Source organism: Oncorhynchus tshawytscha, linkage group LG02, assembly GCF_018296145.1.
Source record: "Oncorhynchus tshawytscha isolate Ot180627B linkage group LG02, Otsh_v2.0, whole genome shotgun sequence".
Lineage (NCBI taxonomy): Eukaryota > Metazoa > Chordata > Actinopteri > Salmoniformes > Salmonidae > Oncorhynchus > Oncorhynchus tshawytscha.
In genome coordinates, this window is record NC_056430.1 from 39,443,716 (window position 1) to 39,458,462 (window position 14,747).

At 41.5% G+C, this 14,747-nt stretch overlaps 1 protein-coding gene across 1 annotated transcript in view; it reads left to right on the plus strand.

The window, feature by feature from the left end:
- The first annotated feature begins 3,498 nt into the window (after positions 1-3,498).
- dnai1.2 (dynein, axonemal, intermediate chain 1, paralog 2) overlaps positions 3,499-14,747 on the plus strand; it is a 33,298-nt gene continuing 22,049 nt past the window's right edge. The window contains exons 1-16 of the mRNA XM_024374826.2: positions 3,499-3,699; positions 4,253-4,318; positions 7,391-7,486; positions 7,713-7,793; positions 7,980-8,106; positions 8,219-8,265; positions 8,432-8,587; positions 8,711-8,770; positions 8,884-9,009; positions 9,183-9,267; positions 9,364-9,481; positions 9,655-9,698; positions 9,778-10,025; positions 10,197-10,286; positions 12,507-12,594; positions 12,687-12,766. Coding sequence (XP_024230594.1) covers positions 3,658-3,699; positions 4,253-4,318; positions 7,391-7,486; positions 7,713-7,793; positions 7,980-8,106; positions 8,219-8,265; positions 8,432-8,587; positions 8,711-8,770; positions 8,884-9,009; positions 9,183-9,267; positions 9,364-9,481; positions 9,655-9,698; positions 9,778-10,025; positions 10,197-10,286; positions 12,507-12,594; positions 12,687-12,766 — 1,554 coding nt within the window. The 5' untranslated portion in view covers positions 3,499-3,657. The remainder of the gene's footprint in view (positions 3,700-4,252; positions 4,319-7,390; positions 7,487-7,712; positions 7,794-7,979; positions 8,107-8,218; positions 8,266-8,431; positions 8,588-8,710; positions 8,771-8,883; positions 9,010-9,182; positions 9,268-9,363; positions 9,482-9,654; positions 9,699-9,777; positions 10,026-10,196; positions 10,287-12,506; positions 12,595-12,686; positions 12,767-14,747) is intronic.

Consider the following 14,747-nt stretch of genomic DNA (forward strand, 5'->3'; position numbering starts at 1 on the left):
GAGCCGGCTCTTTTACGTGAATGGAGCCAAATGAGCCGGTTCACCAAAAAGACTCGGAATGACCATCACTACTCGGTGCCATCTTCCGGGTCTGGAAGAATCATACATTATTCATGACATCACCGTCCAATCATGGACGAATGATGATGGCAATATGAGATAACGCTTGAAAACATCAATTTAGGAGATCACAACAACCACGTCGACAATATAGGAGGTCTAGACAAAAGCATGTCAGATAAAGGCTACATACATACATACATATATATATATACATACATACATATATATATATACATACATACATATATATATATATATAATGTAAATGTAAATATTTGTATGTACATAACAAGATTAAACAAATGACACATAAACTGAACAAGTTCCACAGATATGTGACAAACAAAAATTGAATAATGTGTCCCTGAAAAAGGGGTGGGGGGGGGTCAAAATCAAAAGTAACAGTCAGTATCTGGTGTGGCCACCAGCTGCATTAAGTACGGCAGTGCATCTCCTCCTCATGGACTGCACCAGATTTGCCAGTTCTTGCTGTGAGATGTTACCCCACTCATCCACCAAGGAACCTGCAAGTTCCCGGACATTTCTGGGGGGAATGGCCCTACCCCTCACCCTCCAATCCAACAGGTCCCAGACATGTTCAATGCTATTGAGATCTGGGCTCTTCGCTGGCCATGGCAGAACACTGACATTCCTGTCTTGCAGGAAATCACGCACAGAACGAGCAGTATGGCTGGTGGCATTGTCATGCTGGAGGGTCATGTCAGGATGAGCCTGCAGGAAGGTTACCATATTTGGGAGGAGGATGTCTTACCTGTAACGCACATGTTGAGATTGCCTGCAATGACAACAAGCTCAGTCCAATGATACTGTGACACACTGCCCCAGACCATGACGGACCCTCCACCTCCAGTTTATAGACACACACACACACACACACACACACACACACACACACACACACACACACACACACACACACACACACACACACACACACACATATATATATATATATATATATATATATATACAGTGCCTTGCGAAAGTATTCGCCCCCTTGAACTTTGCGACCTTTTTCCACATTTCAGGCTTCAAACATAAAGATATAAAACTGTATTTTTTGTGAAGAATCAACAACAAGTGGGACACAATCATGAAGTGGAACGACATTTATTGGATATTTAAAACTTTTTTAACAAATCAAAAACTGAAAAATTGGGCGTGCAAAATTATTCAGCCCCTTTACTTTCAGTGCAGCAAACTCTCTCCAGAAGTTCAGTGAGGATCTCTGAATGATCCAATGTTGACCTAAATGACTAATGATGATAAATACAATCCACCTGTGTGTAATCAAGTCTCCGTATAAATGCACCTGCACTGTGATAGACTCAGAGGTCCGTTAAAAGCGCAGAGAGCATCATGAAGAACAAGGAACACACCAGGCAGGTCCGAGATACTGTTGTGAAGAAGTTTAAAGCCGGATTTGGATACAAAAAGATTTCCCAAGCTTTAAACATCCCAAGGAGCACTGTGCAAGCGATAATATTGAAATGGAAGGAGTATCAGACCACTGCAAATCTACCAAGACCTGGCCGTCCCTCTAAACTTTCAGCTCATACAAGGAGAAGACTGATCAGAGATGCAGCCAAGAGGCCCATGATCACTCTGGATGAACTGCAGAGATCTACAGCTGAGGTGGGAGACTCTGTCCATAGGACAACAATCAGTCGTATATTGCACAAATCTGGCCTTTATGAAAGAGTGGCAAGAAGAAATCCATTTCTTAAAGATATCCATAAAAAGTGTTGTTTAAAGTTTGCCACAAGCCACCTGGGAGACACACCAAACATGTGGAAGAAGGTGCTCTGGTCAGATGAAACCAAAATTGAACTTTTTGGCAACAATGCAAAATGTTATGTTTGGCATAAAAGCAACACAGCTCATCACCCTGAACACACCATCCCCACTGTCAAACATGGTGGTGGCAGCATCATGGTTTGGGCCTGCTTTTCTTCAGCAGAGACAGGGAAGATGGTTAAAATTGATGGGAAGATGGATGGAGCCAAATACAGGACCATTCTGGAAAACCTGATGGAGTCTGCAAAAGACCTGAGACTGGGACGGAGATTTGTCTTCCAACAAGACAATGATCCAAAACATAAAGCAAAATCTACAATGGAATGGTTCAAAAATAAACTAAGAATGGCCAAGTCAAAGTCCAGACCTGAATCCAATCGAGAATCTGTGGAAAGAACTGAAAACTGCTGTTCACAAATGCTCTCCATCCAACCTCACTGAGCTCGAGCTGTTTTGCAAGGAGGAATGGGAAAAAATTTCAGTCTCTCGATGTGCAAAACTGATAGAGACATACCCCAAGCGACTTACAGCTGTAATCGCAGCAAAAGGTGGCGCTACAAAGAATTAACTTAAGGGGGCTGAATAATTTTGCACGCCAAATTTTTCAGTTTTTGATTTGTTAAAAAAGTTTGAAATTTGCAATAAATGTCATTCCACTTCATGATTGTGTCCCACTTGTTGTTGATTCTTCACAAAAAAATACAGTTTATATCTTTATGTTTGAAGCCTGAAATGTGGCAAAAGGTCGCAAAGTTCAAGGGGGCCGAATACTTTCGCAAGGCACTGTATATATATCTGCCATGGCCAGCGAATATATATATATATATATATACAGTTGAAGTCGGAGGTTTACATACACCTTAGCCAAATACATTTAAACTGTGTTCACAATTCCTGACATTTAATCCAAGTAAAAATTCCCTGTCTTTGTTAGGATCACTACTTTATTTTAAGAATGTGAAATGTCAGAATAACAGTGGAGAGAATGATTTATTTCAGCTGATATTTCTTTCATCACATTCCCAGTGGGTCAGAAGTTTTCATACACTCAATTAGTATTTGGTAACGTTGCCTGTAAAATGTTTAACTTGGGTCAAACGTTTCAGGTAGCCTTCCACAAGCTTCCCACAATAAGTTGGGTGAATTTTGGCCAATTCCTCTTGACAGAGCTAGTTTGTAGGCCTCTTTGCTCCACACGCTTTTTCCGTTCTGCCCACAAATTTTCTACAGGATTGAGGTTAGGGCTTTGTGATGGCCTCTCCAATAGCTTGACTTTGTTGTCCTTAAGCCATTTGGTCTGTACTTAAGCCATTGAGTGTATGTAAACTTCTGACCCACTGGGAATGTGATGAAATAAATAAAAGCTTAAATAAATCAGAAATTGTGAACAACTAAATTTAAATGTATTTGGCTAAAGTGTATGTTAACTTTCGACTTCAACTGTATATACATATTCATATATATTTTACTCTTGGAGTGCATGCAAAAGGCTTGAAAATGGCCCTCCGTCCTTGTAGACTTCATCAACAAAATGTAGGCTGCATTTGGAATATCACTACCATTGACATGCAAAGGACAGCTGGAGGCGCTCGTGCTCCACAAGACCTAGACTGGACATGTTCGTTGGCACGGCAACTGATAAACACTTGCAGCAGCTGGAGTGGAGTTACAGTTTGAAAACTTTTCATCTCTCTATTAAAAAATTGTTGTATAGCGCTCGTTATCTATACAATAAAAGGGTATTTCTTATCAATAGTGTGTTATCTCTTGGACACAATGCCTGTAGTTCACAAGACAGGAACTGTGAAATCCAAGCAGGTAACGATAACGTTTTATAACGCTAACATTAGCTTTCGTTAGCTAATGTTTTAGCTAATAAGTTCGCTATTGCTGAATGCATGATTGTACAGTAACATACATTGTAACTACGTTGCTATCAAGTAGCACTAAGTGACTGATTTGCTGATTAAGGGCTGCATCTCAATGGTTTACAGTGGTTTACATTATTTGTTCCTTCTCCTTATCTGCATTGAGGTGAAGAAACTAAAGTTGCTAGTAAACAGCTGACAGGGTCCTCCCAAGGTGATGCTGCTGAGTACGGCTGTAACTGACATTTTCTGCAATCAAAAGCAGAAATGTGCCTTAAATGGCACAACCAGTCCACAAGGTTAAGCAGCAGCCCTCTTTCATTCTTTGGGGAGAACTCTGAGAGGCAAATGTCTGGTTGCTATGGTCTACTCTGTTCTTTTCAGAAAATTGCAGATAAAGGAGAGAAGACGAGCAGACGAAGCCACTGACTGACTGTAGAATATTGAGATGCAGCCCTAGTGGATCATGAAACAAAGTTATGAAATATGTCTGTTTTGTATAGGGGTCAAACACTCAGTCCCAGAAGGCACCCGCAGCAAAGACTGCAAAAGCTGCCAGCAAGAAAAAGGTAGGTGGCTATTATAACTATACACACATTTAATGACTAAATTCTATTTGTGCCATTGGAAGCAGGTAAAGCACTTCTTTCATTTGTGTTTCTTGTCACATTTCCTTCAAAGTTGTTACATTTGTATCATTTCACCTCACCTGTGAAAGTAAAGAGGAAATTCAGCATCTCTGGAGGACAGTGGAAGTTGATCAAAGGGGTTCTTTAAGATGAACCCTATTCGGTAAAAGCAACACCCGTAGCTTCAGATTCTAGGCCTACAGTCTGTTTTACTAATAGAAAATGACGGAAGTTTATGTTTCAAAATCGACTCGTATTGGTCAGGTTTTTCTACCAATCCCTCCGTGTTTTATGTTGTATTCCCATTTTGATTGGTCACTGAAACCATAGGAGGCAAGTTTGAAATACAGTGAGCTCCAAACGTGTTAGAAGAATGCATTTTCTGTTGTTGTTTTGGCTCTGTACTCCAATGATACAATGACTATGAGGTTAAAGTGCAGACTGTCAGCTTTAATTTGATGGTACTTTCATCCATATCGGATGAAAACTTGTGGAAATTACAGCACTTTTTGTATGTAATCCCCCCATTTCAGGGGACCAAAAGTGTAGGGAAAATAAGCTTATGTGTATTATAGTAGTCAAAAGTTTAGTATTTGGTCCCATATTCCTAGCACACAATGATTACTTCATTTTGGAGTCACTTTTATTGTAAATAAGAATAGAATATGTTTCCAAACACTTCTACATTAATGTGGATTCTACCATGACTACAGATACAGTGCATTTGGAAAGTATTCAGACCCCTTGACTTTTTAATAATTTTGTTACATTACAGCTTTATTCTAAAATTGATTAAATTGTTATTTCCCCCATGTCAATCTACACACAATAGCCCATAATGACAAAGCAAAAACAGGTTTTTAGAAATGTTTGCAAATTTATATAAAACACCCCCTGAAATATCACATTTACATAAGTATTAAGACCCTTTACTCAGTACTTTGTTGAAGCACCTTCTTGGGTATGACGCTACAAGCTTGGCACACCAGTATTTGGGGAGTTTCTCCCATTCTTCTCTGTAGATCCTCTCAAGCTCTGCCAGGTTGGTTAGGGAGTGTCGCTGCACAGCTATTTTCTGGTCTCTCCAGAGATGTTCGATTGAGTTCAAGGCCGAGATCTGGCTGGACCACTCAAGGACATTCAGAGACTTATCCCGAAGCCACTCCTGCTTTGTCTTGGCTGTGTGCGTAGCGTCGTTGTCCTGCTGGAAGGTGATCCTTCAACCCAGTCTGAGGTCGTGAGCGCTCTGGAGCAGGTTTTCATCAAGGATCTCTCTGTACTTTGCTCCTTTCATCTTTCTCTCGATCCTGACTAGTCTCCCAGTCCCTGACGTTGAAAAACATCCCCACATTATGATGGTGCCACCTCCATGCTTCACCGTAGGGATGGTGTAAGGTTTCCTCCAGATGTGACGCTTGCCATTCAGGCCAAAGAGTTCATTCTTGGATTCATCAGACCAGAGAATCTTGTTTCTCATGGTCTGAGAGTCCTTCAGGTGCCTTTTGGCAAACTACAAGCGGGCTGTCATGTGCCTTTTACTGTGGAGTGGCTTCCGTCTGGCCACTCTACCATAAAGGCCTTTTTGATGAGGAAAATGTTTTATTTAATCTATTTTAGAATAAGGCTGTAACGTTAAAAAAAATGTGGTAAAGGGGAAGGGGTCTGAATACTTTAACCTCATAGTTATTGCATAATTTAAAATCCAAAGTGCTGGAGCACAGAGCCAAAACAACAAAAAATGTGTCACCGTTGCAATACTTTTGGCGCCTACTGTATATACAACCCTCCTTCATGTCTCTTTTCTGTCCTGAACAGTCTTTTTTTAAATCTCCAGTTTGGCATTTCTCTTATGATGCGGTTCACAGAGGCACTGACGAATGAGTTTTGAACAAACCTTTCCCACTTTTGTTCCATGCTGGCTGTAGACCTAGCTAGCCAGTAACTAGTTAACAGTAGACACAAAGGGGAAACATATAAGTATCTTTGCCATAGATGAATAGGGTAAACTTGTAATGATATATGCTGACATTTGCCTACAGTAAATTGTTGGCACCAATAGAGGAGCCATCTCGCTATATAAACCACGCCCCTCTGCAAACACACCTTATCTGATATTGGTTACAAGCCGGTACATATTTAAATTAGGTAAGAGAATATCATGTTACCATTGGTGTATTAAAATTAGAGTTAAAATGATGTCACCTTGTCCCCTTAGTAATGAATCCAATTGTTTGACATGGGGGAGGGCACCAGTAACTTTATGATCAAACTTTATCAGTGTAGAAGCAACAGTCATTGTTCATACTTTGGTCATCATACTTTGATCTGGTTTCCTTCAAATATAATCACATTTCATGAAAAACGTGATTTTGACAGTTCATGACCTTTAAAACCTTATAAATACATAGACTGAGTGCATTTTTTATGTTATCAATAAAGATGCACTTTTAACAACTTCCACTGTCCTCCTTGAGTTGCTGAATTTTCTCTTCACTTCAGTTTGCTCCTCACATAATGCACCTTTCCCTTTGCACTTCACCTGTTAGAACCATGACCACGGGTAAGTCTGTTTCGCTTTGTGATCATAGTTGCGCCTTTACGATGCAGTAAACTGCTCCTCTCTAGCCCACCAAACCTATCGAAAGTTATGACTCATTTACTGAAGCTAAAATGTTTCTTTCTATCGCGGTTTTGCGGGTCACATTTTATAATAATAAAACATTTATAATATTTTCAAAGTTATAAACTAGACTTCTTGCGTGATGCTCACTATTTGTTTGATAAGAAACAAACATGTTGAGCCATAACTTTTAGATGGCACTGAAAGATAGGAAAATAGATCAAAGACACTCATTACTAAAGCACCAGTGCTACCAATGAAAAAGTTCATTCAGAGCCCTGTATCCACATGATCACATCGTTAGCATTAGGCAAGCAATATAGCCTATGTCAACTTTTTTTAGTCAGACAAACATGTTGCTTATGTCCGTTTGGTCATGTTTTTTTGGTCAGGATGAGGAGGATGGAACAGAGATGGGTGAAGGAGATGAGTGGATGCAAGGGAAGACTCTGATCAAGCCACTTGACCAACTGGATCTCACTGAGGCTGTGAGTTTACTGTAGCTTGACTGTGGTGTTTGGATTCCTGACATGGCACCAAACAGAGCCAGACTGTAATTGAGTCATGAAGGACACACAAAATAGTTCTGACCACAGATACTGTATAAGTAACTTCTTCTTCATAAGACTTTAAGGTTCTGGCTCATTCATTTACCAGTTATATGTCATGTTTAGACGTTGTTTGATGTACTGTATCTTTTTGTCACTTAACCAGGAGTTAAAAGAGGAATTCACCAGGATCCTGACTGCAAACAACCCACATGCCCCTCAGAATATCGTCCGCTACAGCTTCAAGGTAAAGTATTACAGTAACCTCCAGTCTAATCCATGATTTTATGAACAACTTCTCTCTTCTTCCCTATTGGGTCCATCATGTAATGGATATTAATGTAAACAAACAAGATTTTCAAGATACCTTGTATGATGGATATACATAAGCATTATGCAATGCAGATACATGTGTATCATTGTCTTCTCTCAGGAACGTTCATACAAGCCAATCAGCAGTGTGGATCAGCTGGCTGTCCACTTTGTGCTGGAGGGTAACCTGTTGCACCAGGACTCAGATGAGGCACGCAGACAGAGGGCCAAACAGGGCCTCCCTGAGGGTAGATAGCCAGGGCTTCTGGAATTTTTGTGTGATCAAATATGCTGCCTTTTACAAGAGCAAACGTTTGAAATAACTTTGAAAGTAACATGAGATGTTGATTATTATTCCAGAAAAAGCCACAGTTGAGACCGCTGTAGCTGAAAAACCTGAGACTCCGGTAGGAAAGCACTTAAGTTATTAACATACCAAGAAGTTTGTGAAATAGCCTACATTCAGTAATTTGAGTGACTCTTAAGTGACTTCCAATCAACGCATGCCAAACCCACAGAAGAGTCGGAGACAAGATAGTGAAAAGTGTTCTCTGGTTCTTTCTTCTGGCTCAGGCTGCAGGTGGGGAGGATGCAGGGGATGTGGAGGAGGGCGGGGGAGAGGAGAGAGCTGACAGTGTGGAGTCCAAGGTTGGCAAGAAGGAGCAGAAAATCACCAACCAGTTCAACTTCAGTGAGAGGGCCTCCCAAACTCTCAACAACCCACTCAGGGTAGGTAGGTTAGGGCCAAGGCAGACCATGTTGCAGGAAGCATACATTGCCTATAATATTGTAGAAGGGCAAATCTGTCTTGCGAAGATTGTCAAGACAATAATTCTCTGAACTCCTTCTCAGGAAAGGGGATGTCAGACAGAGCCCCCTCCTCGTGCAAACTTCTCAGCTACTGCCAATCAGGTGAGAAATACATCATTTTGAGTTTGATGATTCTCATTGTTTGCTGGTCCTCAACATGAACTTTATGAAGGCTAGTGATACAACAGGGTAACCTCCTCCTTCTCCTCCTGCAGTGGGAGATCTATGACGTGTATTTGGAGGTGCTGCAGAAGCAGGAGAAGAACAAGGAGAAGGCGAAAGCCGTCCCCAAGAAGGATGACGACAAAGGCAAGAAGAAGATGATGCTGGTGGAGACCCAGGTAAACCTCAAGTCAACAGCTATTCACTTTGACATGAAAACTAAACTATGACGCCATGCCAATCAATTGGAGATAACACTTAGATAAATTGGGCCCTCAATCAACAACCCACAGACATTGTTGATCCCGTTGAAGGTAGAGAACTGAAAACTTTCCTCCTGTTTCCCCCTCAGAGTGATGACATCACCAAAGTGGCCAAGGTGGCCAAGATCATTGAGCGGATGGTGAACCAAAACACGTTTGACGACATTGCACAAGGTAGGTCCTTTCTTCCATGTTATTTTACCTTGATACAAAACCTCCTGATAGTCCCTGCATGGTGACATGATATGAGATGTCACTTCCCTCTTTTAGATTTTAAGTACTTTGAGGATGCTTCTGATGAGTACCGGGAGCAGGAGGGCACCCTTCTCCCCCTCTGGAAGTTTCAGTACGACAAAGCCAAGAGGCTATCTGTCACTGCCCTCTGCTGGTCAGTCTTTTCACATTACAACAACAACGACAATGCGGCTTTACTATTAATGAAACAGTTCTGATAGGTGTGTGGCTTATAGACAATAGTTGGACCACAGGGAAAACCTGAAATCCTCCTAATATTTTTGGGGAAATGCATGAAAGAATTATAGTTTCTCTGTTCCTCCACAGGAATGAAAGCTACAAAGATTTGTTTGCCGTCGGCCTTGGATCATGTAAGTACGCAAGGTATACCAAACATGTACCATTTTTACTTCTTTCTCTGAGCTATCTTGACCCCGCTCTTCCCCCCAGATGACTTCACCAAGCAGGGGCGGGGCATGCTGGTGTTCTACTCCCTGAAAAACTCCACTTTCCCTGAGTATATCTACCCCACGACGTCGGGCATCCTGTGCCTGGACATCCACAAGCACCTGCCCTACCTGGTGGCCGTGGGCTTCTACGACGGCTGCGTGGCCGTCTACAACCTCAAAGAAGAGACGCTGCAGCCCATCTATAAGAGCACCGCCAAGTCTGGCAAGCACACCGACCCTGTGTGGCAGGTTTGTGTTAGTTTGTGCATGTTCTGTATTTTGGATAACACTCACTGACGCATGATGTTGTAAGACTTTGCATGTCTGTCTGGCTGTCTGTTTGTCTGCAAATCACTGTCTCGGATGTGTGTTTTTTTGGGGTCATTGTGCTAAATTATGTTTGTGGCATTTCTTTTTCAGGTGAAGTGGCAGAAGGACGACATGGACAACAATCACAACTTCTTCTCTGTGTCATCTGATGGCCGTGTGGTGTCATGGACTCTTGTCAAGGTGCTCGAGAAACACATTCACTTTCCTCAGTATGTGTGTTAATATATGCATGTCTGCTTGTGAGCATTTGTGCATATTTTGTATTAGGATCCCCATTAGCTGTTGCAAATGCAGCAGCTACTCTTCCACAAGACATGAAACATGACATAATACAGAACATTAATAGACAACAGCTCAAGGTCAGAACTACATTAAAAAAATATATATATATTACAAAAGGCACACGTAGCCTACATATAAATACATACACACAAACTCTCTAGGTCAAATAGGGGAGAGGCGTTGTGCCGTGAGGGGTTGCTTTATCTGTTTTTTAAAACCAGGTTTGCTGTCTATTTGAGCAATATGAGATGGAATGGAGTTCCATGCAATAATGGCTCTATATTATACTGTACACTTTCTTGAATTTGTTCTGGATTTGGGGACTGTGAAAAGACCTCTGGTGGCATGTCTGGTGGGGTAAGTGTGTGTGTCAGAACTGTGTGTAAGTTGTCTATGCAAACAATTTGGGATTTTCAACACATTCATGTTTCTTAGAAAAATAAGAGGTGATGCAGTCAGTCTCTCCTCAACTTTTAACCAAGAGAGACTGGCATGCATAGTATTTATATCAGCCCTCTAATTACAATGAAGAGCAAGATGTGCCTCTCTGTTCTGGGCCAGCAGCTTTAAAAACATTAAATATGTGTTAATAAGTACAGTATGTGAATGTTCATGTGTGTGTGTACCAGTCAAACGTTTGGACACACCTACTCATTCAAGGGTTTTTCTTTCTTTCTTTTCTTTCTTTCTACGTTGTAGAATAATAGTGAAGACAAAACGATGAAATAACACATATGGAATCATGTAGTAACCCAAAAAGTGTGAAACAAATCCAAATATATTTTATATTCTTCAAAGTAGCCACCCTATGCTGAGCACTTGTTGGCTGCTTTTCCATCACTCTGCTGTCCAAATCATCCCAAACCATCTCAATTGGGTTGAGGTCGGGTGATTGTGAAGGCCAGGTCATCTTATGCAGCACTCCATCACTCTCCTTCTTGGTAAAATAGCCCGTACACAGCCTGCTGGAATGTTGGGTCATTGTCCTGTTGAAAAACAAATCATAGGCCCACTAAGCACAAACCAGATGGGATGGCGTATTGCTGCAAAATGCTGTGGTAGACATGCTGGTTAAGTGTGCCTTGAATTCTAAATCAATCACAGACAGTGTCACCAGCAAAGCACTCCCACACCATCACACCTCCATGCTTCATGGTTGGAACCACACATGCAGAGATCATCCATTCATCTACTCTGCGTCTCACAACAACATGGCGGTTGGAACCAAAAATCAGACCGAAGGACAGATTTCCAGAGCTTTTGCTTGTGTTTCTTGGCCCAAGCAAGTCTCTTCTTCTTATCGGTGTCCTTTAGTAGTGTTTTTTTGTTGCAGCAATCGACCATGAAGTACTGATTCACACAGTCTCCTCTGAACAGTTGATGTTGAGATGTGCCTGTTACTTGAACTCTGTGAATCATTTATTTAGGCTGCCATTTCTGAGGTGCGGTTAACTCTAAATGAACTTATCCTCTGCAGCAGAGATAACTCTGGGTCTTCCTTTCCTATGGCGGTCCTCATGGGAGCCAGTTTCACCATAGCGTTTGATGGTTTATACGACTGCACTTGAATAAACGTTCAAAGTTCTTGACATTTTCCAGAGTGACTAACCTTCATGTCTTAAAGTAATTTTAGCTGTTCTTGCCATAATATGGACTTGGTCTTTTACCAAATAGGACTATCTTCTGTATACCACCCCTACCTTGTCACAACGAAACTGATTGGCTCAAACGCATTAAGAAGGAAAGAAATTACACAAATTAACTTTTTCAAGGCATACCTGTTCATTGAAATGCATTCCAGGTAGTGTCCAGGTAGTGTTCTAGTGTGCAAAGCTGTCACCAAGGCAAAGGGTGGCTACTTTGAAGAATCTCAAATATAAAATATATTTAGATTTGTTTAACACTTTTTGGGGTTACTACATGATTCCATATGTGTTATTTCATAGTTCTGATGTCTTCACTACAATGTAGAAAATTCTACAATGTAGAAAAAAGAAAAAAGAAAGAAAAACACTTGAATGAGTAGGTGTGTCCAAACTTTTGACTGGTAATGTAAGAGTTTTTTTGTGTATTAATTTGTTCTCACAGTAGTTTTGATGTGGGTTTGAATGGTTGCAGAATGAGCTGGTCTTCACAGACATCATCAAGCTGTCGTTGGCGGGAGCTGTGTCAGAAGGACCAGAAGGTGTGCAACTTCCCATCATGGGTAAGACCTGTCATCAACTGACGCATCATTTCAACACTGTTTGATACCTGTTAGGATCATTGAAATATTTGACAATGTTTGTCGTCCCACAGCTTGTGGAACATCCTTCGACTTCCACAAACAGATTGACTACCTCTTCCTGGTTGGCACGGAGGAGGGCAAGATTCACAAGGTGAGCAGACATTAAAACATGGTCCCCAGTCATGTATCCCCCACTGACTATTGCTGTGTTCAGCCACTCCAAAATGTTTACTTATTTTATGGCAACTTAATGAGATATGAATTGTCTTGGGTGTCCTGACCGTCTGCTAGTTGCTCGTCTGAGGAATCAAATGGAGTCTTGTTCTGTTGTGTTTGTAGTGTGGTGTGTGATATCCCGCTGGGCCACAGAAGCAATGCCTTCTCCTTGTCTCTCAGAGAGTGAGGAAGTTCTCTCATTAGCACTAGGCTTTGGGCTTGGCACAGCCTCTTTCCAGCGGGCTGTAAAGCACCACTCTGAAGTGGTGCTTTACCTCTATCTCTGCTCTCAACGGTGCAGCCCTACAACTTGTTTAGTGGTTTTTCGGGGGCTCAGAGGGAAGGCTTTTTCAAATGCTAAATTTAAGAAGCGCTAAATTTAAGAAGAGGAGTAGTCTCGGCGATTGGCATATTATTATTTTTTTTTCCGTATTTGTCAGAGATTTGTCAGTCTATGCTAGGATTGTTAGTCTAGGCTGGCGCTCTGGGAGGCCCTCTCACGCGGTGCTAAGCATTTAATGAGAGCCAAAATGAGGGCAGACCCTCCAAACCTCTCCCAGATTTGCTCATTAACAGCAGACAGCTGTAGTTTTTGGCTGGCATCCATCCTCATTTGGCCTTCTCACACAAGTGTCTATCCAGCAGTGGTGCAACACACACACACTGAAGCAGAGTTCTACAGGGGATCTTTTTTTTTCCTCAATCTAGACGGGATGACGGATTCAATAAGGTTCCATCGCTCTCAGCTACAGCTTTGAGACAGATTGACTCAATCTCACACACACAGACAAATGCCTTTTAGAAGCCCCTTACAGAACTGCCACTGCCACGCAGAGCCTCAAGTGACAGGCAGCTCAGTCTACTCTCTCTAAAGGCTATGCTAATTGTGAGCCTTAGCCCACTGTGTTAGCTAGCTAGCTCCCTGCAATGTTATGGTTCGGTAAGCGCATATGTTAATGAAGAGTTTTGGCTGATTGCGAGCTCGCTGTAGCAGTGTCATCAAAAGGCCCATTCTGATTTTCCAGATCTTCCTGACTGTGCAAGCTCATTAGTTTCTCTTCAGTGTCTCGTTGTTGTGGCGTTTTTGCAACATCGGGTGGGAAATAGTTTCATCACACACACGCACTGTGGTCTAAGTCACAATAAACCTACAGTATTTAGTGTTTAATATGCCTACATTAAGGGTTTTTGAAAACTCTGTACATTACATTGTAATGAAGGCCTTTTATGTTGTACAACAGGGGTTCCCAAACGTTTTCTCTCAGGCCCCCCTTCCAGCATTGGGGAACATCCCGCCATGTTTATCTCTATGGGCATAAGCACTGTAAACAAATTTAGAAGGTTTTAAAGCTTATTTCCTGCAATTCTACACATTTTGTCATGAGGTGCAGAGAATGTTCAGTTTCAAAGCAAATGTTCTTGCAATTCTATACATTTTGCCATGTCTAATGTGTATTCATGTGATATTTGAGTGACTGAAACATTACAACAAAATCTATGGTCAAAAAAGCCTAGCTAAAAAAATGTTAGCTTACATGGGCAAGTTGATCTGGACATTTCTGGCAAGTTGTAAATAGCTCTCTTAAGGTATGCAATGGCTGACATGACAAGAGAATTATACTAGTGCATTCTACTATTACAACTTTCAAGAGTAAGTTGAAAGCCGTGCCCCGCCCCACAGTTTGGGAACCACTGTTGTAGAAGATGCTAAGACGTTCATCAGGCTCATGATCGTATGCTCTATATCAGGATACAATTGAGAGAAAAGATCATAGGTGGCACAGGAGTTTCAAGGTTGGTGAAACGATCTTTTCACCCCTCCCCCAAAAAATCACCTTTAAGATAAAGCATGCATCTGTTATCCAATTTGCAGACTAATGTAAAATAGCCTACTATTTCAAATGTGATGAGAAGAT